The 16,168-nt window shown below is 46.2% G+C and overlaps 2 protein-coding genes across 2 annotated transcripts in view; both read right to left on the bottom strand.

Annotated features, from left to right (window-relative positions):
* Window positions 1-1,438, bottom strand: part of TMEM240 (transmembrane protein 240) — a 38,322-nt gene extending 36,884 nt beyond the window's left edge. The window contains 3 exon segments of the mRNA XM_063145225.1: window positions 754-860; window positions 1,191-1,408; window positions 1,411-1,438. Of these exon segments, the coding sequence (XP_063001295.1) occupies window positions 754-860; window positions 1,191-1,408; window positions 1,411-1,438 (353 nt within the window).
* A 12,906-nt stretch (window positions 1,439-14,344) lies between these two features.
* The window catches only part of SSU72 (SSU72 homolog, RNA polymerase II CTD phosphatase), a 64,332-nt gene continuing 62,508 nt past the window's right edge, over window positions 14,345-16,168 (bottom strand). Inside the window, exon 5 of the mRNA XM_063145373.1 lies at window positions 14,345-15,071. Coding sequence (XP_063001443.1) covers window positions 14,970-15,071 — 102 coding nt within the window. The 3' untranslated portion in view covers window positions 14,345-14,969. The remainder of the gene's footprint in view (window positions 15,072-16,168) is intronic.

Raw genomic sequence — 16,168 nt, 5'->3', positions numbered from 1 at the left:
GGAGCAAAGGACCATCCAAATTTCAAATCCAACATCCTGTCTTCCCAAAAAATGGCCCATCAGATGATGCAACAGAGAAACCAAGACGGCAAAAAGGGGAGAAGAGCTGCCTCCCCAGCATCTGCTACTTTGGGGTCCTTTCCCTCCCCCCCCAAATTTGCGACTCAGGGTTACGCTTCTTCTAGAGATGAAGGCTCATCAGAGCCCTCAAAAGTAGATCCCTATCGATCAAACGACCCTTTTCTCCACGTTTAATCTTTTTTCTTTCTGTTTTGAAAGCTACCTAAGCTAACGTCGGTCCTCGTGTCCTGTGGCCATGAATCCCAAAGTCTATTCCCCATCGGTGGATTGATGGATTAATCGAAGGGCGCAAGGCGACTCTACCGGGGGTCTAAATCCTGCAAGACAGAGATTATCATCCTGACCTACCTTACAGGGTTGTCGTGAGGTTTCAAACAAGGTAACAGAGGGGGAGCGGCATTCGAACGCTTAGAAGTGATTATGATAGTTGCGTACGCTCAAGACATTGTGCCGGAAACACCCTATTTCCAAAGCAACTCCTTTCCCCCAAATTGCTAAATCCAAACAAGGATGTACCACCATCCTTGGTTGCTAAGTCTATGTGACTACCTCTCACTCTACCGTCTTTCTCCCTCCGCCGCCCCCCAACCACCACCAACATGAAATGAGAAATGCATTCCATGCAATGAGACGGGAAGGTGTTCAGCGCAACAGCGCAGCTGTGCAACTTACCTTCCACAGTTGCAGTGGCAAACTCGGTCCTCCCCTCTCAAATGTGGTAAGATATAATTGTGAAATCGGTCCAGGAGTGCATTCATATCCATCAAGCACGCAATTGCCTGTAAGAGGCCATAAGCTGTCAGGTCAGGTCTTAGAGGTGCCGGAATAAAACATTCGCTTGCGTTTGCTTTGCTTGGGGGCGGGGGGGGACTTCAAGTAAATAAGGACTTGTAATTCAACATCATATATATATATATATTTACGCACGCATATGCGCCCTGAAATGGGACATCACGAAAACGCACCACGCATGCAGACATCGACAAGACAAGATCACGATAGACCAAAAAGAATTGGGGGGGGGGAGAGAGAGAGAGAGGGAGGGGGGAGGGAAAAGAGAGAGGGGGGAAATAAAGACATTGGTCAGAGGAAAATAAAGGCTTTCTTACCATAACAATAGATGCCCCCAAGATCATAAATATCATGGTGTTAGCATTCATGGACTTCAACTGGAAATTGACAGTTGCTGTGTCACTTCCCCCAAACCCACCCACCTCCCCCTTACCCAGAATGAAAAAAGAGAGAAATGGGTGCCAGTTTTTTCTGTAGAGGTCAGATATGGTCAAATACAAGGTCTTCAAACCAGGCTGCAGTCCTGAAGGGGGGAGGGCTCTTGACCCCCCCACTTTTCAACCATACACAAATCCACACTCCTGGGTGTTTGGGTTTTTCCCTCTCCCTATGCTGGATCCTTTCGGCTTCTTCTTCTATCTTTTTTTCCTCTCTCTCTCTCTCTCCCTGTTATACGTTTTAGGTTTTTCCAAATTATTCAATATCTATCTATCTCTACACAGATAACTAGGTCTTTTCCTAAGGCAAATCGAGTGATCCGTCGAACCCCTTCCACGGAAAGGTCGACCACATCACCGCACCGCCAGGGAGAAATTGGTTCGGTCCCCGCTCCCCACAAAATTAAAATTAAAATTAAATTCACACACACACACACTAAACAAAACAAAAAAAATGCAGAGAGAGAGAGAGAGGGAGAGAATGGGTGAAAAAACAGTCTTTCAAACCATTGAAATGGCTTAGATATTTCCTGGCTCGCTCACTCTCCCAGGGAAAAATAAATAAATCCCATCTCTTTAGAAACGGGGAGGCAATTTTGGTGCAAAGAAGAAGAAGGGAAGAAAAAAAAGGGGGGGTGGAGAGAGAATTCCCCCCCTCTCCCTGTTCTGCTTTTTCTTAGCAGGGAAAAAAATGGAAGACCAAAGCTGGAAAGATGAGGTGGGCATAGACTGGCGTCATGTTAGAATCTATTTAAAAAGATAGCCGTCTTCTCTTGTTCATTTGCTACGAAGAAGGGGGGACCCATCACTGGAGGGGCGGAAGGGAAAAAAAAACCCCACACATAGAGCGAAAGTCTCTCCTTTGCCGCTAGCCTAGCTGTTACCGCTGTTGTGTGCGCCTTTTAGAAGAAGGGAGAGAGAGAGCAGGGGGGGGGGGAGCCCAAAACGTGACCTGAGGACGGATTTTGGCTATCTGCACACACACACACATACACACACACACACACGCGCACACACACACTCACAAGAGCACACTCCCCCCTTTTTTCCTCTGGTGACATTGAAGCTGGAATAATGCCTTCTGCACCACGCTAAAGTAAGGTGGATTAAAAATAATCATTCATTCATTCATTAAAGGGAAGGAAATCTGGAAAGGGGGTGAACAGATTTTTTATTATTATTAAAATAATCATTTAAAAAAAAAAAAACACCAAGTCCTTTTTAAGTGTCAGCATGAACTCCCCTCTTTTCTCCCAAAGCAGGCATTAAATTTTAAAAATTAATAACCACCAGTATCTCTCTCCTTCTTCTCCCCCCACCTACCCACCCACCCCACCACCCACCCCACCAACAAGCCAGCCCCGCCCAGCCCCGAGAATTTAAGATGTGGGACGGTATGGGTGGAACCTCGGAGCCTCCCAAGCCCACTACTTTGGAGAGAGGACTGGATTAGCGCCTTGTCGATTTCATCGGAAGAAATTGACGAGCCTTTTCTCCCTTCCCTCTTTCCAGCCCCCTTTTTTGCCATTTACCTATTTGAGGTGGCGACGGTGTTCCATCTTTAAAGACTCGCCGAGGAGGAGGAGGAGGAGGAGAGAGGAACCAGTGCTGCGGATCTTGACTTAACGCTGTTTACTAACCTGCCTCTTTTCCCCCCTTTCTTTCTCTGTCCCTCTCCCCAAGAGCCGCAAAATTCTCTCCCTCTCTCTTCCTTCCTTTAATCAAAATGGTGCTTGATCAAATTTGGAGTCTCCCTCTCTCTCTCTCTCTCTCTCTCTGCCTTCTTTGCTGCTCTTACCATCAGCAGCTGGTCTGTGCTAACACCATCACCAAAAATCCACCACCAAAAATCCACCACCTCCCATCTCCCTTTGGAAGTCCCTGGTGAGGACGCTTGGAGGTTCAACCACAGCCAACCCGTCCCCCCACACACACACACTCCACCGCCCCGCTCCACAACACCACTCAGCCAGAGAAGACCATACTGACCCCCCCCACACACACACACCCCTTGCTTTCTCCCTAAAAAAAAAAAAAAAAAGTGATGCAACTTTTAGCATGGGCAGATCTGTGTCTTTTCACAGAGGGGGGCAGAGAAGTTGGAGGGAGGGGGAATTGCTCCTTGGTGGAGGACCCCCCCCCCCGTTTTTGCCCTCCACAGGCTTCCCAGAGAAAGCCTCTCCGAGGCAAAGTGGAGCTACAAGGAGCATCAAGTTGCAAAATAAAGCGCCTCGGAGCCTCTTAAGGAGGTACCTTCCCAACCTTTCTCCCCATAGGGCACCATGCTGCTAAGTTTTTTTGTTGATCAGGCACACATACGCACACACACACACTAGGCAGCTGTTCCTCTCACGACCGCCCTCTGCTGCTAGCTTTTGGTACTGCTTCAGGGACCCACATTTGTTCTGGATGAGGGTTCATTCATGCTCCCATCGCCTTGAAGCGCCCTGTCATGTCCACCAGTGTGTATGTGTGTGTGTGTAATACTGCAAAGTTTGCCATGCGTGGGTGGGTATATGGGGTGGGTATGTCATAGTGGGTCATGAGTGCAATGCAGGGTGGGATACTGGCAGCTCTCGGGCCTAAATTCATGCAGGTGTCGGGAGCCCAAAGAGGGAGGTTGTTGCGGGGTGGGGGGATGAGGGAGAGACTGGAAGAACTGGGCGTGTTTAGCCTGGAGAAGAGAAGATGGAGGGGAGACATGAGAGCACTCTTCAAATACTTGAAAGGTTGTCCCACAGAGGAGGGCCAGGATCTCTTCTCGATCCTCCCAGAGTGCAGGACACGGAATAACGGGCTCAAGTTAAAGGAAGCCAGATTCCGGCTGGACATCAGGAAAAACGTCCTGACTGTTAGAGCAGTACGACAATGGAACCAGTTACCTAGGGAGGTTGTGGGCTCTCCCACAGTAGAGGCCTTCAGGAGGCAGCTGGACAACTATCTGTCAGGGATGCTTTAGGGTGGATTCCTGCATTGAGCAGGGGGTTGGACTCGATGGCCTTATAGGCCCCTTCCAACTCTACTATTCTATGATTCTATAATAGCCATAGGGAACTCCTATGGTGTTCCCGACCAGACTGGGTAGCTGTGCTCCAGTGCTGAGAAGAGGAAAAAGGATTTATGTTCATTCAGGGACAGATCAGCAATACACCCTTTAAAAAAAAAATAATTGTGAAGTTTCTACAAAATGGAACAGAACATAGAGGTGTCTGACCCATGAAGTCCATAGCAAACCAACTTCTCCCAAATCACACAGATTCCGTGGAGTTGCAGACCATTTTTTTAAAAAAAAAAACTTTTTGGAATTTTATGCAAATTTAATCTTAGAAATCTATATAATATTTTTTAAAAAAACTGCCAAAAATTGCACATTTTCCCTATAAGCTAAAGCATTAAAATGTGCATTTTGCAGGATTTGCACATTTTGAGGGGGATTTGTGCGTTTTCAAAAGCATGAATTTGCACAAATGCTAATTTGCGCATTTGGGAAATTCTGGGGGGGAAATCTGATTTGTTCTGTTAAAGAACAGTATAAATAGCACCTGGCAAACCATGAAACCTTGAAATAACTTTTTTCCCCTTCAAAACCCATACACCCCTACAGAAATTAAATATACTTATATATATGAAAATACAGCATTCTAAGAATTATACATAAACTTCAACAAAGGCAGACCAAATAGTCATATACCCATTCACAAGTGCTGTCTATACACCACCCATTCAAATGTCGAAAGCGTTGTGAGGTCTCCTTAATCCACTGAATTATAAGAGGTGAGTATTTATCCTTCCAGGGTTTTAATATCAGTCTTTTAGCTGTTGGAAGAGCATGGAGAATCCATTTGCACTGACTGTGTGTTAACTTGTACATCAGTAATTATTAAAGAGTGCTCCAATGCAATGTGTATCTGTATAATAACCTCCTCCCCCAAGAGAAGCAAGTATTGGGCGTAGGCAAAACATATGCTTAAATCCACTGAGCCCCTGCCAAAGGAAGTGAGGCAGGTGGCTACTAGGAGCAGGGCCTTCTCCGCTGTGGCACCCCGCTTGTGGAACGAGCTCCCCAGAGAGGTCCGCCTGGCGCCTACACTGTACTCCTTTCGTCGCAGCTGAAGACCTTTTTATTCTCTCAGTATTTTAACACTAAATTTTACTGTTCTAACTCTGTATTTTAATCTTACATCATTTTTTGCTGCGTGGTTTTATCCCTGTTGTGCTTTTGATACTGTATTTTGTAGTTGTGTTTTTAAATTGTTGGTTGTTTTATTATGCTCTGAACCGCCCAGAGAGCTTCGGCTATTGGGCGGTATAAAAATGTAATAAATAAAATAAAATAAATAAATAAATAAATGTATCTAAAGCAGATACGGGGAGTTGGACTTTCGCCTCCCCACAACACAAATTGAGCCTGCAATGTTTACTATTCCACATAAATACATTTTAACTTGGTGTTTTAAATTTGTAATTTTGCATTGCTGCTGTTTTTATCTGGTTGAGCTTTTATATTGTATTTTATATCACGTTGTTTTATACTTTGAATGTTTTTAATTTTTGTGAACCGCCCAGAGAGCTCTGGCTATTGGGCGGTATAGAAATGTAATAAATAAAATAAAATAAAATAAAATAAATATTTGACTTCTCATCATGAGGGAGGGGGCAAAACACTCACACTCCAAACAGATAGAACGCACCTCCTGCCTGCCCCTATCTGCAATAGGGGAGTAATAATACTCACCCACTTTGCAGGGTTGTTGTAAGGATGTCAACAAGGCAATAGATACCTAGGGAGTTACCTAGGGAGGTTGTGAGCTCTCCCACACTAGAGGCCTTCAAGAGGCAGCTGGACAAGCATCTGTTGGGGATGCTTTAGGGTGGATTCCTGCACTGAGCAGGGGGTTGGACTCGATGGCCTTGTAGGCCCCTTCCAACTCTGCTATTCTATGATTCTATGATTCTAGATGTGAAATCACAAGAACCAGGCCGGATCTACACTATTGCTTTAAAGCGCTTTATAACAGTTTTATAGCGCTTTAAAGCAGTTAAAGCGCTTTATAACTGTTATAAAGCGCTTTAAAGCAGTAGTGTAGATCCGGCCCCAGTCTTATTACAAGGCCAGTCTTATTACTCACAGATAAGTAACACACCTTTGCGAGCAGAACTTTGCATCCATGAGGGCTAGGAACTTGCCTTTGAAATGAAAGCGGAGCGGAATTCTCTGCCCGACGCTACGATTTTGCACCCTCGACTCGCAGCGCAGACGCAGTACTTCATCCGCACAACACAACACACACCCCCGGTTTATCTTCCTCTTATTTGAATTCTTTCGGCAAGCCCTTTTAAAAAAAAGAAACGAAATCCACACACACCCCAGAGAAACCTTGGCACGTGCACTGTGTGAACTGCGGAAGTTTTCAATAGCCGAAAGCAATGTGTAAATCTTGCACACCCTCACCCAATGATAATTGCCAACTCCATGTTTCCTTCTTTCCATCTGCCACTGCGCAATCCATTAAGTTTATGGAGCGTTGCCATGCTCTTTTACCAAAGCCTCATCACTTTATGCCCATCTCTGCCACTCTCAAATTTATCTTGAAAGCTGTTCGTTGGCATTGGAGGGACTGCTGGACCTTGAAGTGTCCCCCACAGTCGGGGAGGTCTCTTGATAGGGTGCCTAGATTACAGCAGAACCTGCTGCGAAATTCACCCCCATCCCCTTCACGTCTGCAACCCAGCTAGAGGGACGTTCATTGATCCGTCGTAGGAGTGTTAGTCAAGGGATCACACCATCTGCCAATTCAATACGCACATCGGTAAACTAAGAACCTATAATATTTCCAAAAAAAACAGAAAAGAAAATACTTGTAGAAAATGCAACACGGGTATCACAGGTATCTTTTTAGAAGGTGCATTCCTTTCTATATGTGTAAGAGAAAGGGGGAACGCTTCTTCTAAGACAATGTTGGAAGAGGCGTTCTTGTCTGTGTGTGAGGGAGAAAGGAAATGCCCCTTCTAAGATGGATTTAGTGGGGTCATTCCTTTCTGTGTGTGTGAGAGAAGAAGGGATGCTTCTTCTATGAAGGTTCTGGAAGAGGCATTCCCTCCTGTGAAATAGAATGGGATGTCTTTTCTATGATGGTGCAGGAAGAAGCGTTCCTCCTTTGAGAAGGGGGATGCCTCGTCTATGATGTCCCTGGAAGAGGCATTCCCTCCTGTGTGAGAGAAGAAGGGATGCTTCTTATATGATGGTTCTGGAAGAGGCATTCCCTCCTGTGAAATAGAAGGGGATTTCTTTTCTGTGATGGTGCTGGAAGAAGCATTCCTCCTTTGAGAAGAAAGGGGGATGCCTCATCTATGATGGTCCTGGAAGAGGCATTTCCTCCTGTGTGAGAGAAAAAGGGATGCTTCTTATATGATGGTTCTTGAAGAGGCATTCCCTCCTGTGAAATAGAAGGGGATGTCTGTTCTATGATGGTGCAGGAAGAAGCATTCCTCCTTTGAGAAGAAAGGGGGATGCCTCGTCTATGATGTCCCTGGAAGAGGCATTCCCTCCTGTGTGAGAGAAGAAGGGATGCTTCTTATATTATGGTTCTGGAAGAGGCATTCCCTCCTGTGAAATAGAAGGGGATGTCTTTTCTATGATGGTGCTGGAAGAAGCAATCCCTCCTGTGAAATAGAAGGGGGTGTCTTTTCTATGATGCTGCTGGAAGAAGCGTTCCCACCTTTGAGAAGGAAGGGGGAATGCCCTGTCTATGATGGCCCTGGAAGAGGCATTCCTTCCTATGTGAGAGAAGAAGGGATGCCTTTTCTATGATGGTGCTAGAAAGGCATTCCCTGCTGTGTATATGAGAGAAGGGGAGATGCTGTTTCTAAGATGGTGCTGAAAGAGGCATTCCCTCTTGTGCATGAGAGAGCTGACAGGCATACCTCTTTTAAAAGAAGTCTACAGGTTTAATAGCCACTTATATTATAATAATAATAATAATAATAATAATAATAATAATAATAATAATGGATTGGGCCCAAAGATTCCTCTCCTCCAAGACTCCTTCTGTTCTCTGTTAAACAAAACACAAAAAGTCTGCCCAATTAACCTTTTTAGTAGATTGGTCAATGAAAAAACTCTTTTAATCTAACCCATTAATCAAATGTCAAAGCCTTTATAATCACATCTGTTTGTAGCATTTCCTCTAAGCGGTTCCGGGTAGCATAGGAGAGGGTTTATTCTTACAACAGACCTTTGAGGTAGATTAGGTGGGCTAAGAGATAGAGGCTGGCCAAGGTTGCACGGCTGAAGGAGGATTTGAACCCAGGGCCCTCTCACTGAAATGCATCATGGCTTCCGTTTACATCACGCCAAGCCTCTGAATTATAATTAATATAATGTGTTTCCGATCAATTATCATCCAAGCCAGACTTTAGGACATGGTCCCATAAAAGAAGAACTTTACCCATATCCGTAGCCTCCAGCAAACAGTCCATTAAAAACTGCCACAAGGGTTAATATTTACAGATCGGCCTGTGTGCATTACACTTCTCTACACAAAAATGGAGAACGTCTTGGAAATTCCGCTTTTGTTTAAGAGCAAGTGTCTAGCCCTTATGACAAACGCAAATAACTTTGAAAGTGTGCAGTTCACGCCTGGCAAGAATTCAAAAGCCTGGGAGGGGGAGCAGGAAATGCTGTGGTCTGGAGATAAGGCTTTGCCCACCCCCAGGACAGGCAAGTAAAAAATATTATTGATCCAAATTGCAGAATGGAGCAAAGGGTGAGTGGGTGATATTTGCAAGCGTGCAGGGCATGGTGCAACCGCTTTGGTGAAGTGAAGCGTGCCTGTTCCCGGTCAGCGCCTGGATTTTCCCTGCCCATCTCAATAGGGAGACATTTTTCTGCCTTTCTTATTCCCCCCCACCCCACCCAGTTTCTACATCTATGTTTTTGTGGATGCTGCATGATTTCAAGCTTTTAAATTTTGCATATCATTTTTAATTGTTTTAATCTTGTATAAACTACCCAGAGAGCTTCACCTATGGGGCACAATTGAAAATAATAATAATAATAATAATAATAATAATAATAATAATAATAATAATAATGAGAAGGAGAAGAAGAAGGAGGAGAAGGAGAAGGAGAAGGAGGAGAAGGAGAAGGAGAAGGAGAAGAGGAGGAGGAGGAAAAAGTTACAATTATTCCATTAGTCACATCAGTCACTGGCATCAAATCAAAAAACGATACTGAAAACCTTCAGAAACTGGGCCTACCAAAATACATCCACACCAACGTCCAGAAAGCAGTCCTACTTAAAACATGCTCATTTGTCCGGAAATTCCTGAACCAGTAAAAGACAGTATGACTTGGCAAAGCCTGTGATGTCCGTTTAGAAAAAACACCACCAAGAGACAATAATAATAATAATAATAATAATAATAATAATAATAATAATAATACAGCCTGGGGTCATCCCATGAAGCTGAGTGGGGAGAGATTCAGGAGAGTTAAAAGGAAGTATTTCTTAACGCAGCACAGAGGTCAACTATGGAACTCCCTACCACAAGATGTAGTGATGGCCACCCATTTGGATGGCTTTAAAAGGGGGTTGGATGCATTCCTGGAGGGAAAGGCTGTCAATGGCTACTAGCCCTGATGGCGACATGCTACCTCTAGTATCAGAGACAGTGAGCCTGTATACAACAGTTGCTGGGGAACATGGGTGGGATGGTGCTGTTGCACCCATGTCCTGCTTGTGGGCTCCTGGTCAACAGCTGGTTGGCCACTGTGTGAACAGAGTGCTGGACTAGATGGACCCTTGGTCTGATCCAGCAGGGCTCTTCTGATGTTCTTAAATTCCCTAGCTTGGCTCTATGCTGCGTGAAGAAGTCCTTCCTTTTATCTGTCCCAAATCTCCCACCAATCAGCTCCATGCGATGACCCCACGGGGTTCTAGTATTATGGGAGGGGGAGAAAAATGTCTCCCGATCCACATTCTCCACACCAGGCACATGACCATCTAAAGGGGCTCTCCATAACACCATTCAGTGCAAGGTATAAAAGACCAGGTGCATCTTTGGGAACAACAGCGGCATTCTGCTTGCCCACTTCCTTTGCAGGGTCTCCAGGGATTGGCAGAATTAACACCCGGAATAAAAAGAGAGGGATGTTTTTATTTAGTTTTGCTTGAACGGAGACCTTCTGCTCTTGCGTCCATCGGGGCCTGCCTGAAACGCACAGGCAAGTGACGTCCTTCGCACCTCCGCCACGGCACTTCGAGGCTCCTCCCACCCCGCCAAGCTCCACCCCCTGATCTCAAAGACGCCACCCCCTCAGCCTCAGGACTTCTGCCCTTCCTGTTGCAGAACTGCAGCAGCTAAAATATGCTGCAGTTTTGCAAGGAAAGAGAAAGGAGAGAGAGAAAGAGAGAGAGAGAAAGAGAGAGGTGGTCCGTTGCTATGGTGACCATCCTGGTTAGTGTTCTTTTGCTGTTGTCCCTTGCATATCACACCTTATTATATTGTGCATTCCTAAAACCATTAACAGACGAATCCAGCCATCGAAAACAGCAAAAGGGATTTAAAAAAACAAAACGCTGTGAAAGACAGAGAGAGGGAGAGAGAGAGAGAGCTGTGTCCATGTTGTGCACTCCCCCGAGGTGTTTCAAGAAGACCTCTATTAAGGGAAATTCTTGATTTCGTACAAAACTTCCAAATGAGTGCTTAGAACGAGGGTGCGCAACGGCAGCCCCAGGGTCAATCCAGCCCGCCAGGCATCCTCAGATGGCCCCGCCTTCTTCCCGTAGCCCCGCCTTTTTCCTCAACTAACAATTATTGGGCAGCTTTTGTGTAGTTTCACTCACACACACACACACACTGTAAAAGGCCAAAATGCCTCTGCTTAGGCTAAGTTACTGGCAGGAAGCACTTAAAACTAGAATATCCTGCTAGTTTGGGTATCATGGCCCCACGCACCACTGGAATGTAGCAGCCAAGAACTTCTCTGAAATGGAATTTAGCCCTGGGGCTGAAAGACATCTCTGCCACCCCTGGTTTAGAACCCCTGGCTTCTAACTCTCTCTGCCATCCCCCTTCCCTGTCTCGCTCTCAGACACTCCCTTTTCTCTCACACTTTCTCTGCCAGTCCCTTCATTCTCTCTCAGCCACCCTTTTCTCTCCTCCTCACTCTCTGCCACCCTCTTTCCTCATTTTCTCTGCCATGCACCCCTTCTTTCTCTCCCCTCTCTCTGCCACCTTCCTCTCATTCTCTCTGCCATGCACTCCTTCTTTCTCTCCCCTCTCTCTGCCACCTTCCTCTCATTCTCTCTGCCATGCACCCCTTCTTTCTCTCCCCTCTCTCTGCCACCTTCCTCTCATTCTCTCTGCCATGCACCCCTTCTTTCTCTCCCCTCTCTCTGCCACCTTCCTCTCATTCTCTCTGCCATGCACCCCTTCTTTCTCTCCCCTCTCTCTGCCACCTTCCTCTCATTCTCTCTGCCATGCACTCCTTCTTTCTCTCCCCTCTCTCTGCCACCTTCCTCTCATTCTCTCTGCCATGCACCCCTTCTTTCTCTCCCCTCTCTCTGCCACCTTCCTCTCATTCTCTCTGCCATGCACCCCTTCTTTCTCTCCCCTCTCTCTGCCACCTTCCTCTCATTCTCTCTGCCATGCACCCCTTCTTTCTCTCCCCTCTCTCTGCCACCTTCCTCTCATTCTCTCTGCCATGCACCCCTTCTTTCTCTCCCCTCTCTCTGCCACCTTCCTCTCATTCTCTCTGCCATGCACCCCTTCTTTCTCTCCCCTCTCTCTGCCACCTTCCTCTCATTCTCTCTGCCATGCACTCCTTCTTTCTCTCCCCTCTCTCTGCCACCTTCCTCTCATTCTCTCTGCCATGCACCCCTTCTTTCTCTCCCCTCTCTCTGCCACCTTCCTCTCATTCTCTCTGCCATGCACCCCTTCTTTCTCTCCCCTCTCTCTGCCACCTTCCTCTCATTCTCTCTGCCATGCACCCCTTCTTTCTCTCCCCTCTCTCTGCCACCTTCCTCTCATTCTCTCTGCCATGCACCCCTTCTTTCTCTCCCCTCTCTCTGCCACCTTCCTCTCATTCTCTCTGCCACGCACCCTTTTTCTCTTCCCTCTCTGCCATGCACCCCTTCTTTCTCTCCCCTCTCTGCCACCTTCGTCTCATTCTCTCTGCCACGCACCCCTTCTTTCTCTCCCCTCTCTCTGCCACCTTCCTCTCATTCTCTCTGCCACGCACCATTTTCTCTTCCCTCTCTCTCTGCCACCCCTTTCTCTTTCTCTCTGCCACCTTTTTCTCTTTCTCTCTGACATTCCTGCTCTCACCCACCCCCTTTCTCTCTCTCTCTCTCTCTCTCTGCCACCCTTTCCCCTCTTCCTTCCTTCCTCTCTTGTGTCATCGGAACCATTCATAACCATGGTTTAAACATGCTCGCTATCCATTTGCTGCATGGCTTAGCAGGTTGTCTGAACAGGCCCAGTCAATCCAATTTGTTTGGGGGCAAATGGGGGGCATTATGTTCTTGAAAAGGAATTCTGATTCACCTTAACGTTATCTGGTGGTTTTCAAACACTCACACCATACAATCCTATGAATGTTTAGAGACAGAATGGCCTACAACTACCAGCATGCCTGTCAGCAGGGGAAAAAACTCCTACAATTCCCAGGATTTCTAGCTAGCAGAAAACATCTAAAATGTCCCAGAATTCCCCAGCCAGCAGAAAAAAGTCCGAAACATCCAAGCAATCCCCAAGAAGTAGAAAAAGTCCTACAACTCTTAGCTTTCCCCAGCCAGGAATTGAAGGGCATTTTTTCTGTCTAAACCTAGAGAGGATTGCATCTTTATTTAAATACATTGCTATCCGACCCTTCATCCAAAGAGTTCAGGGCAACAGTTGTGGTTCTTCCCACTCCATGACATCCTCACGACGGTCTTGAAAAATAGGCTGAGAGATGGACATGTGGCTCAAAGCCACCCAATGAGTTTCATGGCCGAATGGGGATTTGAACACAGGCCTCCCAGGTCCAACCCTCGAATCCAGGGCTAATCAAGTCAATGCTTTGGACTGCAACCCCCATCATTCCTGGACATTAGCCATGCTGGATGGGGCTTATGGGGTTGTCGTTCCCACCAGAGGGCACCCGGTCACCTACTCAAATCGCCCGAGGTACTGGTTCCCCTTCTATTCGGCACGGGTTAGGCCTCATTTTGAGTATTTTGTCCAGTTCTGGGCACCACACTTCAAGAAGGACACAGACAAGCTAGAGGGGGTTCAGAGGAGGGCAACCAGGATGATCAGGGGTCTGGAAACAAAGCCCTATGAAGAGAGACTGAAAGAACTTGGCGTGTGTAGCCTGGAGAAGAGAAGACTGAGAAGAGACATGATAGCATTTTTGAAAGGTTGTCACACAGAGGAGGGCCAGGATCTCTTCTCTAACCTCCCAGACTGCAGGACATGGAACAATGGGCTCAAGTTACAGGAAGCCAGATTCCAGCTGGACATCAGGAAAAACATCCTGACGGTTAGAGCGGTACAACAATGGAACCAATGACCTAGGGAGGTGGTGGGCTCTCCCACACTAGAGGCATTCAGGATGCAGCTGGACAACCCTCTGTCAGGGATGCTTTAAGGTGGATTCCTGCATTGAGCAGGGGGTTGGACTCGATGGCCTTACAGACCCCTTCCAACTCTACTATTCTATGATACTCTTCTCTAACCACTACACACCAGCACCTTGGCACTCTGTCCTAAGGGAAGGCTTTACACCTGCACTCCAAAGGCTCATGACTAAGCACAAGCCCTGTTCTGCTGCCCCGTTTCACAGCCCAATTGGTCAGCACGACAGCTACTCAGTTTGCTATTAATGGGATGATAATATACACACATAATTCACGTTTCTCAAAGCAACCCAGCGAGATGGACGCTGACACCGGCTCCGGCACGTACCACAGAAGCTGATCAGGTCCTGTACAAATGCACATCTATATTCATTTGCGTTAACAAGGAACAGGACAGAAATTGAACCATTTATATTTATTGGAGACTTCCAATTTCATTCCTAATATTATACAGATATTCATCATCCCATTCATACTTTTGTATATCCCAGCCGTCCAATTCTAGTCCTTTAAAAGAAAAAAGTATCTCCCCTCTCCGCCCACCCCCCACCCCAGCAAAAAACGAAACCCAAAGAACTGAAATAAGATAAGCTCTTTACGCTGGAAAATATAAATGATATCTTCTCAGAAATATTCTCTTTATAATTAAAACCTTACTTAGAATAATTCAAGTAGGGTATCCGGAAGCAGGAGTGGGGGGGGGGGAACCGGGGGGGGGGGAAGGGATTTTTTAAAAAAACCCTTGATTTGTAATCTCTTAAATAAAGCAGCCTTTCGGTATAGAATGTCTTTCGTTCTTAGACGCAAAGTTCTTTTTTGTGTTTCTGTACAGAAACATTGCTCCTCCTCCACCCAAACCAACATTTTAAAAAAAAAACTCAAAGTGGGAGAAGAGAAATTAAACGGCAACAATGAAATCCGTTGCAAGTTCACTCTCCGAGAGGAGGCAGGAAAAGTCCAGTAGAGTCAGAACTAACACATGCTTCTTTCGTCTGCAGTAAGGCCGAAAAAGGAGGAGACGGGGGACCCCTTCTTAATAAAAGCAGACCGTGTGCAGGAAAGTCCGTCCACTTTTCTCTTCAAATTCTTGTAACAGCTCGTCTATTTCGTTTTCCATATCTTCCGTATGTTGTATCTGGGAGCAAAGAGACAGGAGGAATGGCAGCTGAAAACCAATTTACTGAAAACCAGGTCTGCAGCGTTTTATTTGAGTACGCAGAAATAAACTGGACAGCGGTTTTGTTTTGTTTGAAGGATATACACACACATATTTCTTTGATTCTAAGACACACTTCCCCCAACCCCATATAAACATCTCTAATAACAGGGTGCGTCTTAGAATCGCGGGTGCGTTTATTATTTCTTAGAATCAAAGCTTTTTTTTCTGTTGGTGGTACTGAAATTAGTGTGCGTCTTACAATCGATGGCGTCTTAGAATCAAAGAAATACTATATATATGCATGTTCATGTGTATGTATGTGTATGTATACACAATGCATGTGTATGTATACACGCGCGCACACACACACACGCACACACAGTTCTGGGCTCCACAATTCAAGAAGGATGCAGACAAGCTGGAGCGTGTTCAGAGGAGGGCAACCAGGATGATCAGGGGTCTGGAAACAAAGCCCTATGAAGAGAGACTGAAAGAACTGGGCATGTTTAGCCTGGAGAAGAGAAGATGGAGGGGAGACATGAGAACACTCTTCAAATACTTAAAAGGCTGTCACACAGAGGAGGGCCAGGAACTCTTCTCGATCCTCCCAAAGTGCAGGACACGGAATAACGGGCTCAAGTTAAAGGAAGCCAGATTCCGGCTGGACATCAGGAAAAACTTCCTGACTGTTAGAGCAGTGCGACGGTGGAATCAGTTACCTAGGGAGGTGGTGGGCTCTCCCACACTAGAGGCCTTCAAGAGGCAGCTGGACAACCATATGTCAGGGATGCTTTAGGGTGGATTGCTGCATTGAGCAGGGGGTTGGACTAGATGGCCTTGTAGGCCCCTTCCAACTCTGCTATTCTATGATTCTGATTTTAAAACTGGTGCAATGTGGTCACCCCTAGGTGTACTGGTGACCAGCCTGGCTGCCATGTTTTGAACTAGTTGAAAGTTCAAAACACGGAGGAGACTCGTCAGCTGACAGTCTTTTCGCATTCAAGAAAACTATTAGGACTGATCTCTTTTGGCACGACTATCCAGTGTAATTTTAGGATGTTTTTAAAATGATT

The sequence above is a fragment of the Elgaria multicarinata genome, chromosome 20 (genome assembly GCF_023053635.1).
Source record: "Elgaria multicarinata webbii isolate HBS135686 ecotype San Diego chromosome 20, rElgMul1.1.pri, whole genome shotgun sequence".
Classification (NCBI taxonomy): domain Eukaryota; kingdom Metazoa; phylum Chordata; class Lepidosauria; order Squamata; family Anguidae; genus Elgaria; species Elgaria multicarinata.
This window is presented reverse-complemented; position numbering and strand designations above follow the sequence as displayed.